The sequence below is a fragment of the Myotis daubentonii genome, chromosome 1 (assembly GCF_963259705.1).
Source record: "Myotis daubentonii chromosome 1, mMyoDau2.1, whole genome shotgun sequence".
In the NCBI taxonomy this organism is placed as follows: Eukaryota; Metazoa; Chordata; class Mammalia; order Chiroptera; family Vespertilionidae; genus Myotis; species Myotis daubentonii.
This window is the reverse complement of record NC_081840.1, coordinates 137489219-137509831: the sequence shown is the minus strand read 5'-3', so window position 1 is coordinate 137509831 and position 20613 is coordinate 137489219. Positions and strand designations below refer to the sequence as shown.

The 20613-nt window shown below is 43.4% G+C and overlaps 1 protein-coding gene across 2 annotated transcripts in view; it reads left to right on the top strand.

Annotated features, from left to right (window-relative positions):
- Positions 1 to 20613, top strand: part of PIP4K2A (phosphatidylinositol-5-phosphate 4-kinase type 2 alpha) — a 181149-nt gene that overhangs the window by 120074 nt on the left and 40462 nt on the right. For both annotated transcript variants that reach the window (XM_059660823.1, XM_059660824.1), the window contains exons 5-6: positions 7817 to 7963; positions 13104 to 13142. In XM_059660823.1, the coding sequence (XP_059516806.1) occupies positions 7817 to 7963; positions 13104 to 13142 (186 nt within the window). The remainder of the gene's footprint in view (positions 1 to 7816; positions 7964 to 13103; positions 13143 to 20613) is intronic.

The window sequence follows — 20613 nt, the reverse complement described above, 5'->3', positions numbered from 1 at the left end:
TCTTCTCTTTTCTTGTTTTTTGTTTTAATGAAATATACCCAGAGTTGCAGCTGTATTCTGGATGATTAAAACTACCGTAAGGCCAGCTTCTGGAGGAGTGGAACATTACTAGATATTTAAATAAATTCTTCCTGGGATTAATTTTCTGACAAGCCAATCTCCCCAGCAGTGAGGAGTGGGTGGTTCAGAGCGCAGACTCTGGAGCTGGCAATGCCTTCACGCCCGGCTTTGCCCCTAACTGGCTGCGTGACCTCTCTACACCTGACTCTCTGTCTGTAAATGTGGGTGATAATGCCTCCTTCATTTTGTGTTGTGCTGCTTAGGTGCCTTGACACCTGTAACCTGCTCGGAACAGTGCCTGACATGTGCAGTGCTATATAATGACTGAATAAGAGATTTAAATACCTACTCAGTTTCCCACAGCCTGGTGTCCAATGCTTTAACTCTTTCATTAATTCTTGAAGTCCACTAGGGGGCCTGGTTTCTGGTAGAGTGTGGCACTGCGGCACAATTAGAAGATTTGAACCACAAGGGGTTAGGTTCCCCCCCCCCCCACCCCACCCCCGAGCTCCAGCATCCTGCCTCAGTCTTTATCTGCTCCCAAATCCTATCCTAATTTCTATTCTAAGAAAGGACTGCATCGTTTCTGAGACCAATCAAAAATTTACATTAAGCAGAGCAGACTTTTATGTCTCTTTTCTTTTATTAGGTTTCCTCTTTTTTATAGTTGGGAAAATAACTTAAAGTTCACGTGTAAATACCCATTTTTTCAAATTTCTGTCAGGCTAGAACAAACTCTGGTCTTATAAATGGTGATTTTTTTTCTTTCAACTGATTAGTTAAGCAATGTCAGAAGAGCATTCAAAAAGGAAAAATTAGTCAAGAACCTGCTTGGATGTCTGATTTCTTCTAAACTGACTGATTTTTTTTTTTTCACTGACCTGAATTCATTGGGAGTTTTGGTGTCATGTAGCTTTTACTTTAATTGAAATTAAGAATCAATGTCAATAATATTTTAGAATTTTTTATGGGCAGGAACAAATTACAGTGTAGATGATGAAAATATCATTAATAACTTTTAAGTTTTTGAAATGCAGAGTTAAATTTATTTGCTTCTTATCGTAAAATGATCAAGTTGATAAATAACCTAAAAATCTTTTCTTATTCTTTGTATTTGGGAAACGATCAGTAACGAGCTGAATCTAGAAGTTATGCCTAAAAAATCTGAACTCCTTATTAAATAAGCAAGCTAGTGCCTCAAACTTCAGTAAGGATTTTATGGTGGGTGCTTGGCTTTCTGACCCTCCTGGGAGTACATCTTTTTATCCTGCTATGAAGGACCATCATGTTGGCGTTACCATTAGCAGAAGTAGCCACAAATAGAGGAAAACTAAGGGAAAAGGCACCATCAAAGCCAAAAATTAAAATAAGAAATCTGGAGGTGTGACACTGAAAGAGAAAAAGTTACACTCTATATCAGAGCTTCTTAAACTGATCCAAGACAGAACACCACGCATTCTGTGAAAATCAGGCTCTGTGTCTGACACTCCCCGGTGACGCTGATGAAGCCGCCAGAACGTGACAAAGCCGCGCCTGCTTTCTGGCACAGGAGAAACATCCTGGAGTTGCTCTATACCTTTCTAGTTCCCCACCTGGAGGAGAGGTCAACTGAAATGCCAAAAGTCCATTAACGCTTTAAGTCCTTTAAGCACCAAGAATTATGTGACCAAAGGCAGGCGCCCCGCAGAGCCGCTGGGCCAGCCAAAGCTGCAGGTGCCTTTCCTGCTTCCCTCTTGGAAATGCCGAGAAGGTGTTTGCCATCTCAGGCCCCTGTGGCATAGGGAGTGCTCCTGGAAACTCCACTTTGCAGACCGAGTCGCTGCTGGCTAACGGAGGCAGGAGCAGCCCTCTGCTCCCAGGTCCTGCCTTTGGCTCCCGGGTTCCAGGGAGCGGAGCGGCCAGCACACTCACAGAATGCTCTTCCTGCAGGAGATTGTCTCCTGCTTCTGGAAATTCCGTCATTCTTTTCTCTTCACCCGTCACCAGGCTCCTTTACTCGCTCCTCTATCTCTTCAGCAGCGATGTATTTGACATTCTCAGTCTGGCCTCGGCATCTTTTAATTTTTCTTCCCCGTTTTCCATCTCCAAACACATCTGCTTGACTCTGGGCAAATTCCTCAGCTGCATTGTCTCCCAGTCCCAATTCTCTCTTCACCTGTTCTCATTTGTTGTCTCACCTGTCCAGTGATTTTTTTTTTAATTTCGATAATCATAATTTTGCCCCTAAATATTCCATTTTTGAAAATCTGCCAGTTCATTCCTAATAGTTTCTTGTTATATGCACCTCTCTGAAATCATATTCTTTTTTTTTAAAATATATTTTATTGATTTTTACAGAGAGGAAGGGAGAGAGATAGAGAGTTAGAAACATACATCGATCAGCTGCCTCCTGCACACCCCCTACTGGGGATGTGCCCCCAACCCAGGTACATGCCCTTGACCGGTATTGAACCTGGGACCTTTCAGTCCACAAGCCGACGCTCTATCCACTGAGCCAAACCGGTTTTGGCTGAAATCATATTCTTTATTTCTTTAAACATTTTATGCCTAACTGTTCAAATTCTATTCCTGAACGTCCTAACCTACGAAATTCCTGGGCCTGAATTTGTTTCCTCTTGTGTCTGCTGACTCTCAGTCAGAGTGACTTGCCTAAGCAGAAGCCCACACAGAGTTTGGGGTCAAGACATTGGTTAGGGATCAAAGCCTGTGTGGGGAAGAAGAGGGTTGGACAGAGGGAGAAACTGCACCGCCAGGCAGGCCCGGCCAGGCTGTAGCCAACCTGGGGGGCACCCTGGAGTACTCCATCCCGAAGCTCCCATGCTGGGCACAGTGACAGGAAGGAGCTCACTGCTCCAAAGCTGGGCAGCAGGCCCCTCGGAGCTCTTCACCGGCGTGATGTGGGAGCAGCCATTCTGCATTTCAATGTAGATAATGAGTAAATGCCATGCGTACTTATGATGGAGTATTCTTTTACAAAGTCATTTCATCTTTAACTGATGACGTTATTTATGGGTTTTTTTATAGTACTAGGGGCCCAGTGCACGAATTCGTGCACCTTGAAAGGAACTGTGAGCCGCAAGGCTGCCATGGGCACAGGGGCAGGTCTCGGCCCATCCTCTGCGCCCCAACCAGCCCCTCCCACCACGGCCCTGGTCTCCTGTCTTCCGGCAAACCTGATCCTACCGCCACCACTCCCACAAGCTGACAGAACCGGCCCCACTTGCACCCGCTGGTGGTGTGGAGCAATTGGGGCCGGTGCCAGCAGCAGGTGCAAGCTATGGCTGCTGCCCCGATCGCCCCTCAGGAACAGGGGGAGATAGAGAAGCTCTCAGGGGCAATTGGAGCTGGCAACCACCACTCACTTACGCTGATGGCGCTAAGCGATCAGGGCTGGCGCCGGGTGCTGGCAGTGGGTGCGAGCGGGGCCGGCACCAGCAGCAGATGAGAGTGCCCAGTGGGACCACAGTGCGTGGGAGGAAAGAATTTTCAGTAACCACCAGAGGCTCGCCCCAATAACAGCAACCGGCGCCCCACCTTGGTCTGGTGCCCCCACTCACCTGCTCCACCATCCCACCACGGCCGATGCCCACCATGTTCCACGCTCTACTGCCTGCTGCTAACGCCCCCTATGTTCTGCGCGCTGCCCCTGGTGGTCAGCACACGTCATAGTGACTGGTTGTTCGGTTGTTCAGTTGTTCCGCTGATTGGTCTATTTGCATATTAGGGTTTTATATATATAGACAACAAATAGAATTAGGGACATCAGTGTTTACATTTTAGGTATATTCTGCATTATCTCAATATTAAGAACGTTTGTAAACACTGCAGAAGAATGTTTCTTTTAAGCCTAATTTTATTAAATTTAAGAAAAGCAGTAAAGTTTAGTATTTATGTCAGCTTACATGTGGTCATCTTTACCTCTTTTTTACTTTAAAACTATTTGAGGCCAAAACAAATTTTATTAACTGACTAGAGGCCCAGTGCACGAAGATTCATGCAAGAATAGGCCTTCCTTTCCCTGGCTGCTGGCACCACCTTCGCTCTGGCCCGGAGCCGCCTTTCTGCCTTCGCTCCAGCCCAGAGCTGCCCGGCCTGGCCGCCTCCATCTTTGTCGTCAATTTGCATATTCCCTCCTTATTGGCTGTGGGCGCTGCCATCTTTGTCACGAAGTGATGGTCAATTTGCATAGTCCATCTTTATTAAATAGGATACTTATAGACCATTATCCCAAAATATCAATTCAAAGAAAATTTGGATTATTTATTTATTTGGCCATTCTAAAACAAAGCAATCCTTAATTTCAGGATAGCTGACTTGCTTTTTTTCTCTCTTTCCTTCATTTTTTTCTTGGTTTCTTCCTTTCTTTCTTTATTTCATGTAAAGCATGTTGTAGTGATCTATAAACATAGCCAGAGACACAATAAGGATTAGAGATTATTTAACCTTTCAAAAACACTTAAGTGAAACAAGACTTTACATTGAAGTATTAATTCAATGCTATATTAAATTGTCACTTCAAGCCCCTAAAAAAAAAAAATGAGTGAAACGTGATAATAACAGCAATTTTCCAAAAGCCAGAGCCCAGGTTCACACTGTCATGCGGAGATATAAATATTTATCTGATGCAGTACATCACTTAGAGTCCTCGCCGCTGAAATCTTCAGTCAGCTGTGAATCCTTTAATGGCATTTCATTTTGCATGAGAAGAGCAACAAATTGGGGATTCATAATATTTGTGGCTGTTGTATTTTATGTTTTTTTAATTCTGATTTCACCACATCCATTTATCATTGCATTACAGTTCTCTGACAAGCCATGGTTATACAGGAAAAAGTACTCAGGAAGATTCATGAAGAGATTGAATTTGCATTTATTGATGACACCATGGAATCATTTATACATAGAGTTTTGAAAAGACAGAAGTAAAAATTGTTAGTGTTGGAACACAGGTTACAGACAAAACATTGCCAACATTGAGAGCACTTTGAACAAAACAGAAGCCGTCTATATATATAAAAGCCTAACTGACCGTCCAACCGTTCGACCAGTAGCTGTGATGTGCACTGACCACCAGGGAGCAGATGCTCAACGCACAGGCATGGAACAAACTGATGAATCTCAGAGGGAAGGGGGGAGTGAGAGGGCAGGAAGAGATTAACCAAAGATCTTATATACATACTAGAGGTCTGACATCCCCTGAGGAGTCCAGGATTGCAAGAGTGCGCAGGGCAGGCCAAGGGACCCCACCGGTGCACGAATCCATGCACTGGGCCTCTAGTTACATGATAAATAACAGAGTGAGGTGGTGTGAGGTTTCCAGCTACAAAGAATGCCAAAGCTAAAAGTAATGAAAACAATATTTTAAAATGCAAACGTAGGTGATTCATGAGCTTAACACTGAGAATATGGACATTGACCTCAAGAATAATTGTGACTGATTTAACCCCATATAGTAAGCATAAGAATTGATGATTATCAAGTTCACTTTTTAAAAATTTGGGAGTAAATAGTCAGTGCCTATTCAGATGAAAGCTCAGTGACATCTCTGAATTGCAAGCTTCTGGAAGCCCAGGTACCAGACAGAGCTGCTCCGTTGAGGTGAGAGAAGAATGTGGCTGCAGGTCATCTAGAGAGCCCAGAGGGGTGGACATAGCAGCCTCGCTGTGCCACAGATAGGAACGCCGTGGGGAAAATGCCACCTTTTGAGGGGGTCACTGAGAGGAACACTTTTTAGAATTGTATATACTCAGCCTGTGCTCTCCCAAATGAACCATCTTTCTTGTCTGATGTGGGCTCGGTTTCTGAGCCACACATAGATGACCAGAGTCGAGTTTGGTCCACTTGTGGCCATATCTCCACTGGGACCTCAGACTCATCTGACTTCTAGAAAGCAGTCTGGCAGGACACACTGGAGCGCTGCACCTGTTGAGTCTGTGAACAGACATTAATATAGCAGATGGCGGGCACCGCTCACACTCGTGTTCATCGTGTCCCTTGCCAGTGGGGAAGCACTGCCTTGTGGCCACATCAGGCAGTGGTTGAAAGTGAAAGAAATACGTTTACCTTTCTTAAAGAGTGACCTTCGGGATTAAGTGGTTAGTTCTCCATTCTTGCAGTCTGGAAATGAGGCATGCAGAAGGGAGGAAGCAGAGAGTCCTTAGATTGTCTTGTGATCAAATTAAAAATGTTACAAAGAAATCAATAGATGCTGAGGATGTTTTGTAACTCTCCAAAAAAGAAGATGCTTGTGCCAAATTATTATTTTAAGAAGGCACGATATTGTAGTGCCCCCAATTCCACCTTTTCTTATTATTTTTGAAGCATTTATTTACAAGTTAATTAATTTGTTAATAATGTTTAAGTTATTGATGGGAAAGTGCTCAGAGTTTTGATCCTAAAAGCAACAAGAGTGAGAAATGTAATTTTTCAATATTTTTATTATATTTACAAAAGATTGCCTCACTTTACTAGTATAAACAAATACATACTGGAGTCCTCCATTCTTTAAGCCCTTGCCACGGGGGCAAGGGGCAAGCAGTGCCCCAGTCCCATGCGGCGAGCAGATAGCAGGGCCTGCGGTGGCGTTGAGCAGGCAGGTATGCAGAGAGCAGAGAACCACGGGGAGTGGGCCTAAGCCATCAGTAGGACATCCCCCGAGGGCTCCCAGATTGGAGAGGGTGCAGGTTGGGCTGAGGGACATCCCCCCACCCCCTGCATGAATTTTGTGCACTGGGCCTCTAGTGGGGGTATAAATGGTGATGGAAGGAGACTTGACTTGGGGTGGTGAACACACTATACACTATACAGATGATGTGTTGTGGAATTGTGAACCTGAAACCTGCATAATTTTGTTAAGCAGTATCACCGCAATAAATTTAATAAAAAGGAAAAAACATTTAAATGTAGCTCAATTATGGTTAGTAAGATTTAATAAAAGGGGGGGGGGGCAGGAGCATCTTTAACCCTTTGCGGTTCAATTTTATTTTTGGAATTGAAACAGTCTGGTCCAAATTAATTGACGGGATTGAATTTTGAACTTTTCAATGTTCTTATTTTAAAGTTTAAACCAAAAATTCACTGGTTATATATATAACATACTAGAGGCCCAGTGCATGGATTCGTGCACTGGTGGGGTCCCTCAGCCTGGCCTGTTGGGATCAGTGGACCTCTGCGCCGCCACAGCCCAGCCTTACCCTACAGCTCACCGGGCTCCAGCCCACTGTCCACACTGATCCCGCACAGCATGAACTAGTGCACAAAGCAGCTGGAGGCCAGGGAGAAGCCTGAGCCCTGGCTGGGCATCGCGCTGCACTCTTCATCCCAGCCCCACTGCGCCTGCTGCTGCCACAGCTTGGGCATGCAGGGGGAGTGTCTGTGGGAGAGGCTGGTGCAGCTGCACTCATCAGGCGCCAGCCGTGAGCCTGGCATCTGGCGCCTATCAGCTGAGCGGTGCTCCCGCTGTGGGAGCCCACTGACCACCAGGGGGCAGCTCCTGCGTTGAGCATCTTCCCCCTGGTGGTCAGTGGTTGTCATAGCTACTGGCCAGTCGTCTGGTCACTTAGGCTTTTATATATATAGATAACACAGATCCTGTATTAAGCAGTATAAACATGGTTATTTTCTATAAAATAGGACCTTCATGGCTGGAGGGTCACTTTGTATAAACACCAGAGGCAGAAGAGTTACATTTTACATCTGAAAGACCACCTTTTGATTGGATAATTTTTTTTTTCCTTTTTCTTTCTCTCCTATGCAGTATATAGTGGAATGTCATGGGATAACCCTTCTTCCCCAATTCTTGGGCATGTACCGGCTTAATGTTGATGGAGTTGAAATATATGTGATTGTTACAAGAAATGTGTTCAGCCACCGTTTATCTGTATATAGGAAATACGACTTAAAGGTGAGACTCATTTTATTAATTCTTCTTAAGTAATTAAGCTTACTCATCCACATTGTAAATGTTGTAAATGATCATGCTAAACACGGGGGTGGGGAACCTTTTTTCTGCCCAGGGCCATTTGTATATCTATAACATCATTCTTGGGCCATACAAAATTATCAACTTAAAAATTAGCCTGCTATAGTTGGTCAAACACTTAATTAACTCACCCCTAATGCCTTGGCAGGGCCAAGACCAGATGATTTCTCAGGTCTTTTATGGCCCTTGAGCTGGACGTTCCCCACCCGTGTAGGAACTCAGAGCTCAAAGCCACCAGGCAACTAGCAGTGTACTCCTTCATGTTAACCAAGGATCACTATCTGGGTTTAAGACAGTGTACATATTAGAGATACCATTTATTCAACAAATATTTACTGAATACCAGCCACATACCAGGCACTGTTTTTAATATATTTTATTGATTTTTTACAGAGAGGAAGGGAGAGGGATAGAGAGTTAGAAACATCGATGAGAGAGAAACATCGATCAGCTGCCTCCTGCACACTTCCCACTGGGAACGTGCCCGCAACCAAGGTACATGCCCTTGACCGGAATCGAACCTGGGACCCTTCAGTCCGCAGGCCGACGCTCTATCCACTGAGCTAAACCGGTCAGGGCCCACGCACTGTTTTTAGATGCTAGGAATAGTGTGATGAAAACCTTCATTCAAGGAGCTGACTTTCTGGTGGGTAAAGACAGACAAAAAGTGAAAGTAGTGAATAAATCACATAGTATATTAGGAAGTAGTAAGAGCTATGGATAGAAGTAAAGACAGGGAAAGGGGGAAGGGAGGCAGTTCTAAATAGGGTGTCAGGTAAGGTTTCACTGAGAAGCTGCCGTGGAGCAGACCTGAAGGAGGCGAGGGAATGAGCGGAGGGAGAACATTCCTGGCATAGGAAACAACCCTGACACAAGCTACTTCAAAGACATTGAGTGAGTGGCGACCACTGGAAATTTTGAGGGGAGTAAGATGATCTGACTTCTCAGATCCTGACTTAGAGGCAGAATGTCCAAGTTAGGATTTGGCCACTGTGACCTGCCTGCATGGCATATCCAACTTGGCCATTTTTGTAAACAAAGTTTTATTGGAATATCGCCATTGTTTCTGTGCTGTGTGTGGTTGCCTGAGTGCTGTAATGGCAGAACTGAGTAGTTATCTCAGAGAGTGTTTGGGACCACAAAACCTGAAACATTTACCTCTTACCCTTTTCAGAAAAAGTTTGCCAAACGTTGGCCTTCATCAGTGGATCTCACAATTTTTATCATAGACTCCTTCACACTCTTAAAAGAGGACCCCCCCCCCAAAAAAATGTGCTTATGTAGGTTATGTCTTTTGATAGTTGCAGTGTTAGAAATTAATATGAGAAAATTTTAAATACTCTATTTAAAATAATAAAACAGTTGCATGTTAGCATATTTTTATGAAAAATACTATATCTTTCAAATAAAAAATTATTGAGACAGGTGGCATTGTTTTACATTTTTGCAAATCTCTTTAATGTCTGACTTTTATCAAACATGAGACAGTTTAATGTCTTATCTGGTTCTGTTGTCAGTCTGTTGTTATTGAAGTGTATGAAGAAAGTCAGGCCTTACACAAAGATGTAATAGGAAAAGGAAAAACGTGTGTTTTAATTACTTTTTCAGAAATTTGTGGATATTGTTTTTTGATATTCAAACACCTGACAAATGGTAATTTGCCAAAGCTTATGTGGAATGTGGAATCTGCAATCACATCAGTGAACTTTTGTACTCTCTTCATTTGAAGCCATTGGTCTGTTCACATGCATTGGTCTGAATGCATCATGCTTTGGTCATTTGGAATGGACGGGGTCACCGAGTTACATGCTCTTCCCATTATTGGTATTTTAAAATTTCTAATTTTTACGTAAAAGCTGAGATTTTACCACTGGCTACAAAGTCCTATTAGTTTTTTTCCATGAAGTGGCAGCACAGTCCCCCTGCACATAGCCTATAGCCCAGAAGCTTCCATTATCTTTGAACAGATATCTGACAAAAGCCCAAATATAAATAAATATAGATTGTCAGCTGTTCTTTCAAGTAAAAATGTTGTTTCATGAAAAACTAGCTAGTTCAGCTCATAACTCAAACCATCACAAAAATGACTGTTCTTAAACCATTTCTTTTTTTTAAGCAGAAGTGTTTTATGCATACTTCCCACACAGAATATTGAAAAGGTGTATACCCCAGGGTCAAGATTTAATAAAAATGAATTTCCTTGCTTTCTCAGGACATTTGTGTATTTAGATACAGACACAGATACAGATACGGATATATTATGACAAACTCTACTAGTACCATTTGGTACCACTGCTGGATTTGTCCTAAGCTGCCAGCCGTTTCACCCACCATTGGTTTTGCAATATTCACACAAATATCAAGACAGTGAACAAGGCAAATAACATCTCATTATTATTATAAAGGTAGTTTTGACTTTACAGACCCCCGAGAGGGTCTTGGGACCCCAGGGTGCTGAACCACACACTTTGAGAAATGTTGGTCTAAGGAAGGGAACATTGTCTAGGTTTATCTCCTACCTTCTGGAGTTCAAATGAACTGTCCAGGCTTTCCAAATACAACCTTGGTCTGTCCTGTCTTCAAGTCAAAGCCACTTTGTTCACTGCAATTGCCCCTGGTGGAAATTCCAGCCGCCACACAGGGCTCTTGGACACCAGCTCTGTCACAAAGCTCTGTTCACTGGTCTGACTCTCCCATGTGAGACGCCAGAGGGACCTCTAAAGCCACATGTCCTGGTTTTATCACTTGTCAGCTGTGTGTAAGTTGTTGAACCTTTGTAAGCCTCAGTTTCTTCATCTGTAAAAATGGGGATAATTTTACCTACCTTTGATGGATTGTTGTGAGGATTAAATGAAATATGTACATGTCAAGTGCAGCATAATGTATAGCATATAGAATTGGTCAATGAATTTTGGTTATCCATTCTGCTAGTCAATAAGTGCCTTAAATTAATTTTTTTGTCCTATTTACTTTTTTATCCCCCTTTACGTCAAGATAGTGTATCTAGGAAATATATCTTGATGTAAATTATACTTGTAAACTGGATATTGTAGTTTTAGCTTGCTTTGGGCTTTATAGTTTCATCTCCCTTTTTAGCTTATAGAATAAATGGTTGTTTTGCCAGTAGTTTCAGTTGTGATGGAACCTGGACATCTGGCACCATTTCATGGCTCTAACTCTTGACCTTAACTTACTGACCTTACTTTTCTATTTTTTGTTTTAGTTTTTTTTTATTCTGAGTTAATTTAAACTTGGATGAGTTTTTTACAGGCTAATGATCTGCATTTACACAGAGATGAAACCTTACGGAGAATCCTAGACAGGGATATGCTGTAGGAAGGAAAAGAAAAAACAATGACCAAAAACTTGGTTAAAGATACAAAAAGGAATAAATCGTTTTTCCTCTACCCAGTAGCATAAGCAGTGCTTCCCCCCCTCTTTTTTTTTCATTTGGGGACATTCTTTGTTAGAAGTCAGTGAACAAAGGAAGATATTTGTGGCCCATGTTCAAGGATCCCTAAGGAACGAATACAGACCATTGTTAAGTGATGGCTGCTGGACTCGGCCGTGCGGAGAGCATGTGCTGCGGTGTGGAACAGGCCACGGGCTTTCCTTCATGAACGAGTCACACTGTCCATCTTCATTTGGTGGGTCAGTGCCCCCTGACATACCCCCAAGAAACTGCGAGCACTTTCGCTGGGCTGGCAGCAGGGTCTCTCAGACCTACCAGGCCCGGGAGTGCTGAGCACCAGGGGGATGGAGAGTGGACGGGGGGAGACTCCGGCCTGGTCTCAGCTCCCTTCCCCATTAGGGGCGTCTCCTCCGTCTGCATCTCCCCATCTGTGCATTACACACATCCTCATCAGTGACTAAGCTGCTTAAATGGGAGCTGGCATAGAGTAAAAATTTTGATTTTTTTAAAGAATAGCCCATCTAGAAGCTACTTTAATATCCCCCCAGTCACATGTAAGTTCTGTTAATAATTGGCTAATGCCAGTATTCCAGGGCAATGCGTGGCTGTGTAGGAAGGAGGTAGTCAGGTCAACGCATTGCTCCCTGACCTCGTGTAGTTCGGGTGTCCTGTGCTGAGGGGAGAGAGAGAGGGAATTGGTCTGTGATCCTTCTCCAGCCATTTATCTGGTGAACGCCGAGCACTACTGTGTGAGGCACCGCAGTGGTCACAGAAGCACAAAGCATACGCAGTTCTTGTACTGACATAGTTAGGAATTCACTGGCCATTTGTTTCCCAGCTTTTCTCTCACTTTAAAATCTTCCACAAACAAAGGAAAATTTCTCTGCTGGACCTCCACCCCAATGCCCCCTGAGAGCATCTGAGATGGACTCCATCGTCGGGGACCGCCCCGAGCCCTGAGGCATCATTTTGGAAAGCAGTGCAGTCCAGGGGAAATCGCTGAGATCAAGCACTGTGTTTTTCTCCCTCTTTATGGCTCTGTGCTCACCCCTGGCCCCTGGCCCAGAAGGGGTGCCTGTAAATGTGTTGTGATGGGATCTCCAAGGCGAAGGGGGACAGAAAGCACCACGGGGGCCCCACTCACAGCAACTGAGGAGAACATGATCATCAGTAACTAAAACGGGAGCGAGGCAGTCAGAGGGCGAGGGCGGCCGCGTCTGGAAGACATGATGTGGGATAAGAGGCATGTGATGCCCCCGTGGTCACTGCGGCCAGCAGGTGGCCCGCTTCACCTTTGAATATCACAACACAACCATTTCTGGCCATGGATGCAAAAAGGAGAGTGTGGTTCTGACCCAGGGTGTAGTAAGTGACCGTCCCAGTGATCGCCTGATGTCCAGCAGGGAGACAAGGACCAGAGAGAAGGCAGCACAGGTGACGTGACAGGGAAAGGCTCGGAGGGCGTGGACAGGAACGCCTGCAGACCAGGCAGAGTAGTGACCAGGAGGGGACAGAGCTCACGCAGGACGAGCGCCAAAGCAGAGCTGGTGCCCATTTATAGTCGTGGTCTGCACTGGGACGTTTGCACATTTTAAGCATGAAATGCAGGCCCTCTCACAGGCAAGCTTTTATTATTTCTTTGTGTTTCAGGGCTCTACAGTGGCCAGAGAAGCTAGTGACAAAGAAAAGGTAAGTGCCTGACATGCCCCTCACCATGATCCTATGGGCATGCTCGAGCAGCATCCCCATCCTTATTTCATCCTTCCTTCTGACTCCCGCCGCTGCAATTTCTCCTGTGTGCACCAGAGAAGCACATTTTTTAACTGGAATGTTTCACTGTACCTCTCTTCCTCAGAGCAGCTGTCCATACCTCCTGGCTGAATAATGAGGTGGTTATTAGTTTAAATGCAGTTGGAAGAAACAGTTCACTGCAATGTGGTCTTGAAAACACAGGCGCCTGCGCAGTCACTTATGACCAACACTGGCAGGTACAGCGCAGCAGCAGGGCCCTAACCCTACACTTGACCACTAACTAGCCAGGTGTGACCTAGCGAGTTTCTCTGCCTCTGTGTGCCCCAGTTTCTCACCTGTAAAATGTTGACTTGCATGAGCTTTACACTCTTTTCCAACTATTAAATGTTAAGATTTGATTCGAGTATTTTTTACTTAAAGAATTAGGCAGGAGACTTTGTCTTTTTATGTTGTCCTGAGTCACTGGACAGTAGGAAATTTAAACCTCGTTTAGTTTATTATGCAAGATTATAGACAGACTCAGCATCAGTCAATTTGATTAAAAATTTGGAAGGTGCTTTGACTGAAATTGGCATTGCTTGTATGATAGGCATCTCTATACTCTCAGTCATTATTCCTCACCTTGAGAAGTGTCCTTTTTTTTAATAAACCATCTGAAAGCTGGGGCTCAGGTTTTTGTTTTTGTTTTTGAAATTAAATTCTTTCAGGATGATATAATTCAGTTCTGGTTTGAGTTTTATGGATCTGGAAATCTAGTTCATTTAGAAGGGTTTGTGAATGTCTCTATGGTTACTATCCTAGCTTCAGGGGCTAAAATAATGAACCATGCAGATACATCTAGCAGAAGATAAAGACATTAATAGGAAGTAACAGTGTCATGTGATAAGTATTTCCATAGGAAGGAATCACGCAGCAAGAGCGCCTGACTCCAGCTTGGAGGCTTTCTGGAGGAGGCGGCGTGTGGAAACTTGAAGGATAAGTAGGAATTAGCCAGGGGAAAGGCCATCAGAGTAGCATGTGCATGAGCATAGAGGGGGTGTGCTTGGTGCTTTAGCTGGAGGGTGAGATGGAGCCAGGAAGCTGGACCAGTGGAGAGGCTGTTGAAATAACCCAGATGAGATGATGACCTGGGCTAGGACACTGGAATATGACAGATTTCATAGTGATTTAGGAAAAGAACCCACAGAACCCAGAGATTGAATGTGGGAGGCGAATGGTTCCAGGGAGCGTGTGTGGAGGGAGTGCGGGATTGAGGGTGACTCCCAAGTGTCTGGATTGGATAGTTTGGTGTTGCATTCACTGTCGGAGAGGGAGCAGAGTGGAAGGAGTAGTTTGAGAGGTCATGTGGCATCAGATCAGAGGTGCCCAATAGGCAGAGGAGGCTGCAGAGAGTTTTGACTGGAAGAAATGGCTTGGGAAACCTCATGGGAGGGATGATCAGCAAAGACAGGGAAGTCGATGAGGCCACTCAGGATGAGTGTAAGGAGCGGAAGGAGAAGCATGTCTGGAGCCAGCTCGGAGGGACATCATCATTTATGGCTGATGGATACTAGTCAAGGAAAGGAGACTTGCAAAAGATCAGCCGAAGACATAAGAGATGACCCAGGAAAGACTGGATCATTTTCCAAGTATTTATTAAGCTTCTGTAATGAGCAGGCATTTTGCCAAGCATTATGAGAAGTGCCTCAGTGAAAAACGCCCCCACTCTCATGAAATTTGCACTCTAATATTGTCCCAGAAACCAGAGGGAGAGAACTTTCCTAGTATTGGATGCTTCTTTAAGGTTAGGTAGGATGAGGACTGAGTAATTTATTATCCATTGGACTTGTCAACAGGGAACTCACTGGCAACCTTCCTTGTCAGTGACAATGGGTGGGTGTAGCAGAAGCCAGATAGCAGTGGGTTAAGAAGAGAGAAGAGAAAAATGAAATGGTAGGTCCTTCTTTGACCACTTGTATGTTTATTGTACACGAATGAATATATTTTTACACTTCCAACCTCCAAGTAAGTCACTCTGAAGGCACCGGCTTTGGCCAAAGAAGCAGAAACAGTGGACTGTCAACTTCCATGTTGCTATGACTAAACATTTCTTCCAGGTGTCAAAGAACTCAAGTAGGTATTCAAGTTTTAGTCCATGAGAAACTCAGGGGTTTCATATGATTGGGGTCTTCTCCTAGGAGCAAATAGCTGGACTATGTAAAGAGCCACCCAGACTTTCCAGCATCATAGCACGAAGCCAGCCCCTGAGTAAGAACTGTGGATGTGATGGCATCCAGCATTCCTTGTTGGTTGCTGTTTTCACTTCGTTCCCAAGTCCCTTGAGACTGCTGCTGGCAGCCTTTCTCCTCTGTTTGCATCATATGGATGTCTTGCAGACGCATCACCAAGGACTTGGTCTGCTTTGACAATAACCAATGCTGAGAAAGACAGTTACAGCTCATGGAATGGCTGTTGCTGAAGCCTAAGTTATAAAGCAAGGACCTGCGTGATTGAAAGCCACAGTATTTGATGTCCTCATAGCTGTAATATTTCGTCAGGAGCAGAACTTTCATTTACCTGTCTTTCTCTCCATGCCCAAATACTGTGGCCCAGCCTGTGGGACCCCATACTTTCCAGAAACCCATGGCGTTCACCACAGTTACGCTGCCCGCCTCACCAAAAATGTTTAGTGAGGTTGGCATAGGTTTCTGTGAAAAAACTTGAGGATATATGACTTCTTTAAGAGAAACCCTTTTCTGAGAATTACGTAGGGTGCTTTTATCCTCTTGGTAATATGTGCCAATTATTCCTCAAAACATCTCTTTGGCCGAAACCGGTTTGGCTCAGTGGATAGAGCATTGGCCTGTGGACTGAGAGGTCCCAGGTTCAATTCCAGTCAAGGGCATGTACCTGGGTTGCGGGCACATCCCCAGTAGGAGATGTGCAGGAGGCAGCTGATCGATGTTTCTCTCTCATTGATGTTTCTAACTCTCTCTCTCCCTTCCTCTCTGTAAAAAATCAATAAAATATATATTTTTTTAAAAAAATAAATAAACAAAACATCTCTTTGGAGGTGGGTTTGGAAAGGCAGAGACAGGAGGGGCCTTGAGAGATCAGAGTCCAGTCTCCCCCCACCCCAACCTGGGACAGATTGGAGAGGGAAAATTGAGCTCCCATGCTGTTTCACACAATTGGTGGCAGAGGAGAAATTTTATCTTAATCTTGGGCTTATTTTTTTAAATGTTAATCTTAATATATTGGAAAGTATAAAGGTAAGTAATAATAACTGACATCGGTTAAGTGCATTCCAAGTGCCAAACACTTTTAATTTTTACGTGAATTTGGTTATGTGATCCTTACAACCACCTTGTGAGGTGGGTGCTATTATTACTTCCTTTGCATAAATGAAGTTATTTATCTGGTTGAGTGACTTGTCCAAGGTCCCACAGTTACGATGTGACAGAGCCGGGGTTCCAGCCCAGAGCGCACCTTTCTAACTGCTACATGTGCTACTCTAAATGTCTGGGAGTTCTCTCTCCTTTTTTTAAAGCCCATTGGGTTTTTAAGTCCCCCCAAAATTTCTGCACTTCTTTTTTGCACCAATGATCAGGTTTTCTCTCCATGATCAGTTAATATTTTTCACTTGTCCAGAAAGCATGCTATTTTTTGTCTTCACAAATAAAACTATAAATGTCATCACTGTTACCTTAGTTAGAAATATTTGGAAGATGACTAAAAATATTTGTTTTCTACATGAAACCAAATGATTTGTACGAATATTATTTCCATTGCTCTCACTGTGTAACCACGTTCTCTACAAAATGATTTTCCTGGTGTAGAGAACAGTTTTTATAGAGAATCTCCGTCAGCACCGCTTAACTCATAATCTGGCTCTTTGTTTTTCTTCATTTGACTCATTGTAACTGCTTTAATTCCCCATACTTTTAACTTGGTGACAAGTTTTAAAACTGTCATTTCAAATATTTAGTGATATAATGCAGACAAGCCCCTTCCCTTCGATTTCAGCTTGACATGTAATTAGTGTGATTTGCATTAGCATAATAATGAAGGTGAAACTGAAGGAAATAAAGAAGTTATATTCCAACAAAAAATGGGATCACTTTCATGGCAACAAGTATCAGAACATGCAAGTACAGATGTCTTGAATTAAAAAAAAAAGAGAGAGAGAGATAGAGAGAACGGTGCTTTTCTTTTTTTTTTTTTTTTAAACCGTTTTCAAATTCTGACAGCTGCTATGACTTGTTTTATTCTTTAATTCTTTCCTTTCTAATGGAAGGGCATCTTCCATTCATGGCTCCAGCAGTTTAGCCTCCTCTAAATGAGACAGAGAAATGCGAATCTCCCTGGTGGTCGATCTTTTCACAGCTGCGCTGCAATTCCAGTGTGACATCAAATTAGTGATTATAGCTGAGCGAACTGCTTTTTACCAAATGACAGCCTTCGCATGCTGCCAGCACGCAAGCTACTCAGCAGGGAATCCAGGGAAGTAAAAGAAAACATAACTGGACTCACTTGATTTCTGAGGGATTTGACCTGACTCTTTAAAAAGCCCACGTTCTCGAGAACGCGAGTCCTGGGGATTTACACAAATATGCATTTTGATCATCGTTCTGCACAGTTCTTCTCAAAACTCATGTCTGATTTTATTAGGTAAAGGCAAGGCTGTGTAGTGGAGTCAGAGGGTCCCAAGAAGAAGATCCCTTTTAACATATAACCTTCTCCCTGGAACCCATTTGAAAGAAAACAGCTGCCCTGCAATTGGCATTTGTATAACTATATTGGCAATAATCATTGTTGACACTTTGATAATGGGCTACAACAAGCCGCCTTGTCGATTCTTAGGCATTGTGAATTGCACTGGCAATTAAGTGACTGTCACCCTCGCTGACATTTTACCTACTACTGACTGAAGGTTCAGGAGAATTAATTGTTAATACCCTTACATCGAAAAATGCTTTCCTAAAGCAGTTCTCAGCATTTCTTTTGTGATTTTTAAATTGTAACACATTATAATTAATTACTACCTCTATCTGGCTCTTTAGGCTGCAGTTAAAAGTAACCTAACAACAGGCCTGGGGCACAAAAGCAGCCGCCTGTCCCTCTGGGAGTGTTTCTTCGGCCGTCAGTTAAAAGAGCTTCCTCTCCCCCTGTTTGCGGATGTCGTTTACAGGGGGATTGCCAGGGTTTCTAGGCCTGACCCAGTGGATGCTTTAGCCTTCTGTAAAATTTCTTTTCTTCCAAAGTAGAAGTGAATCGCTTCCGCTTGCCAGGCACTGTGAGGAACACCTCCCCAACACCCACAGTGCAGGGGAAAGCGCCCCTCAGAGCAGAAGCAGGCCCTGTTCCTCAGGCCTCACGTTAAAGGCAGCGCTGGTACCATCTGCCCTGTGGCCCCGAGATGCTTTATGAAAAGGGGCTTTGGGAGAAAGACCCCAAACATAGTGTTAGGGACACTGAGTCCCCAGCCCTGCGCTGCCATTAATGGAAGTTTGGGGTTTGGGGATAAATCATTTGACTTTGGCCTCACTTGTAAAATTAAAAAGAATTTGATCGTATCACTGGTCCTCATACTTTCGTGTTTATAAGGCTCTCTGGTTTCAAATGAAACCATCCCCTCCTCCCGAGGTGCACTTCAGCTGCAGCCTGGACTTGGAGAAGTCCTGGAGTCGGCAGCTACCAAAACCCTGTCTGTTTTAGGTATAGGCCAAGGCGATTGCTGTTATTAATGGAAAAAATGTTCTGAACCATCATACTGTGTCAGCAGATGTCTGAGCAAGCCTTCTGAGCCCTATGATGTAAACCATAGGGGTTATTCTGGGAGTTTTTAAAACTCAATGCATTTGGAATTTCTCCCAACTGGAAAGAGCGTGTGTGAAAAAGAACGATCACATGCACACGACTGGTGAGCATCGTCCTGATGACAGCGATAAACCCCTCAAGCCAGTCTGTATAAAATCTCAATTGCCTTAGATTAATTTTTTCACTTGAATGAACTCAACTTAGAGATCCCAAGCACACATGGAGCAGTGCTGTTAGATGTGAGGGTTTTTTTTGTTTTTTTTTAAGCTGACAACTCTTATCCCGGTAGTTCCAGAAAGACTTGGAGTAGAGAGAAGACTTCCAAAATTTAGTGCGTTGCCTGAATTTAAGCCACGCTGCTGCAGATGAAACTATAGGACTTAGCAAACTTAAGTTTTCAGATTCTGAGATTTTTTAGATTATCGCTATTGATGTCCATGCAACAGAATCTTCCGATCAGATTGTAACAGTCTGTTTTGTGAATTTTGTATGCAGCTTAACTGTTTTAACACAGCCTGTGGAGGAAAACCAAACTGCCACCTTTGACATGGCCACTTAAAGAGCCTTTATGTTCTGAAAAGTATAACAATATTAGAAGAGGAATCAATTATCACTTTTTTAATGTTAGTTTGAAAATTTTAGGGGCAATAAATAACCAGCAGCTGTGTTCTGCCTGCCTTAACAGTTCCAAATTGCAAAATTAGGATAGGGCTCGCCCAGTTTTGTGCTTCTTAAATGTAGCACTGTTTCACAAGTCATGTTGAGGTATTTTCACAAGTATGTTGAGGTATGTTCTCTTTCTATATTTACATAGAAACAAACACATTCAAAATAAGAACTCATATTCAGGTGCTAGTCACAAATGTACACATTCTCCTTGTGGAAATTATAAGTTATCATTGAACTGTTGGATCATTTCCCAAGCCATGAACTTGTATGGACCATTCTGCTGTCATTGTTAAGGGAGGTTGTTATATGTGTCTTTGTGAGAAAACGCCTTTTACCCCTACTATTTCTGTATGTATTTTTACCCATGTTTCACAAATTTGCCTTTTCATGTATCAAATTTGTGGCTTGGATATTTTTGAGAAGCAGAACTGATTTTATTATAAATCTCTAACATCTCTTATTACCCCAGAATTGGTACCACGTATATTCAATCAAATCATCGTTATCCCTGCTCCAGTGTCAGGATTACCTAGAATTCTCTCCCCTACGGGAATATTTCCGGAGTGTATTTTCAGCCCCACAGACTTTTATGAAGTTTTTTTGGCAAGCGTGGTGAAAAGGGATTTAGTCTTTTTTGCAAGTTTATTTTCATTTAGGTAAGCTTGTAGCAACAAGTAAATCAGTTCCTAACATGAGACAGTAATTAGTACATATTTTTTATGTTGTGTATTCAGTTCCAAGTGTCACAACACGACCCATCAAAGGGACACCAGGCAGCAATCTTTGACATCAAGGCTTACAATTAGACTTCTTTTAAATGGGTTGCCAAATGAGCACATCGAACAAAAATTCGTTTCTTTCTGAAATACAAGTCCTTTAATCACAGGGTACTATGCTGTGTATTATCCTTTGCATTGAAACCTTCTGGTACCAAAATCCT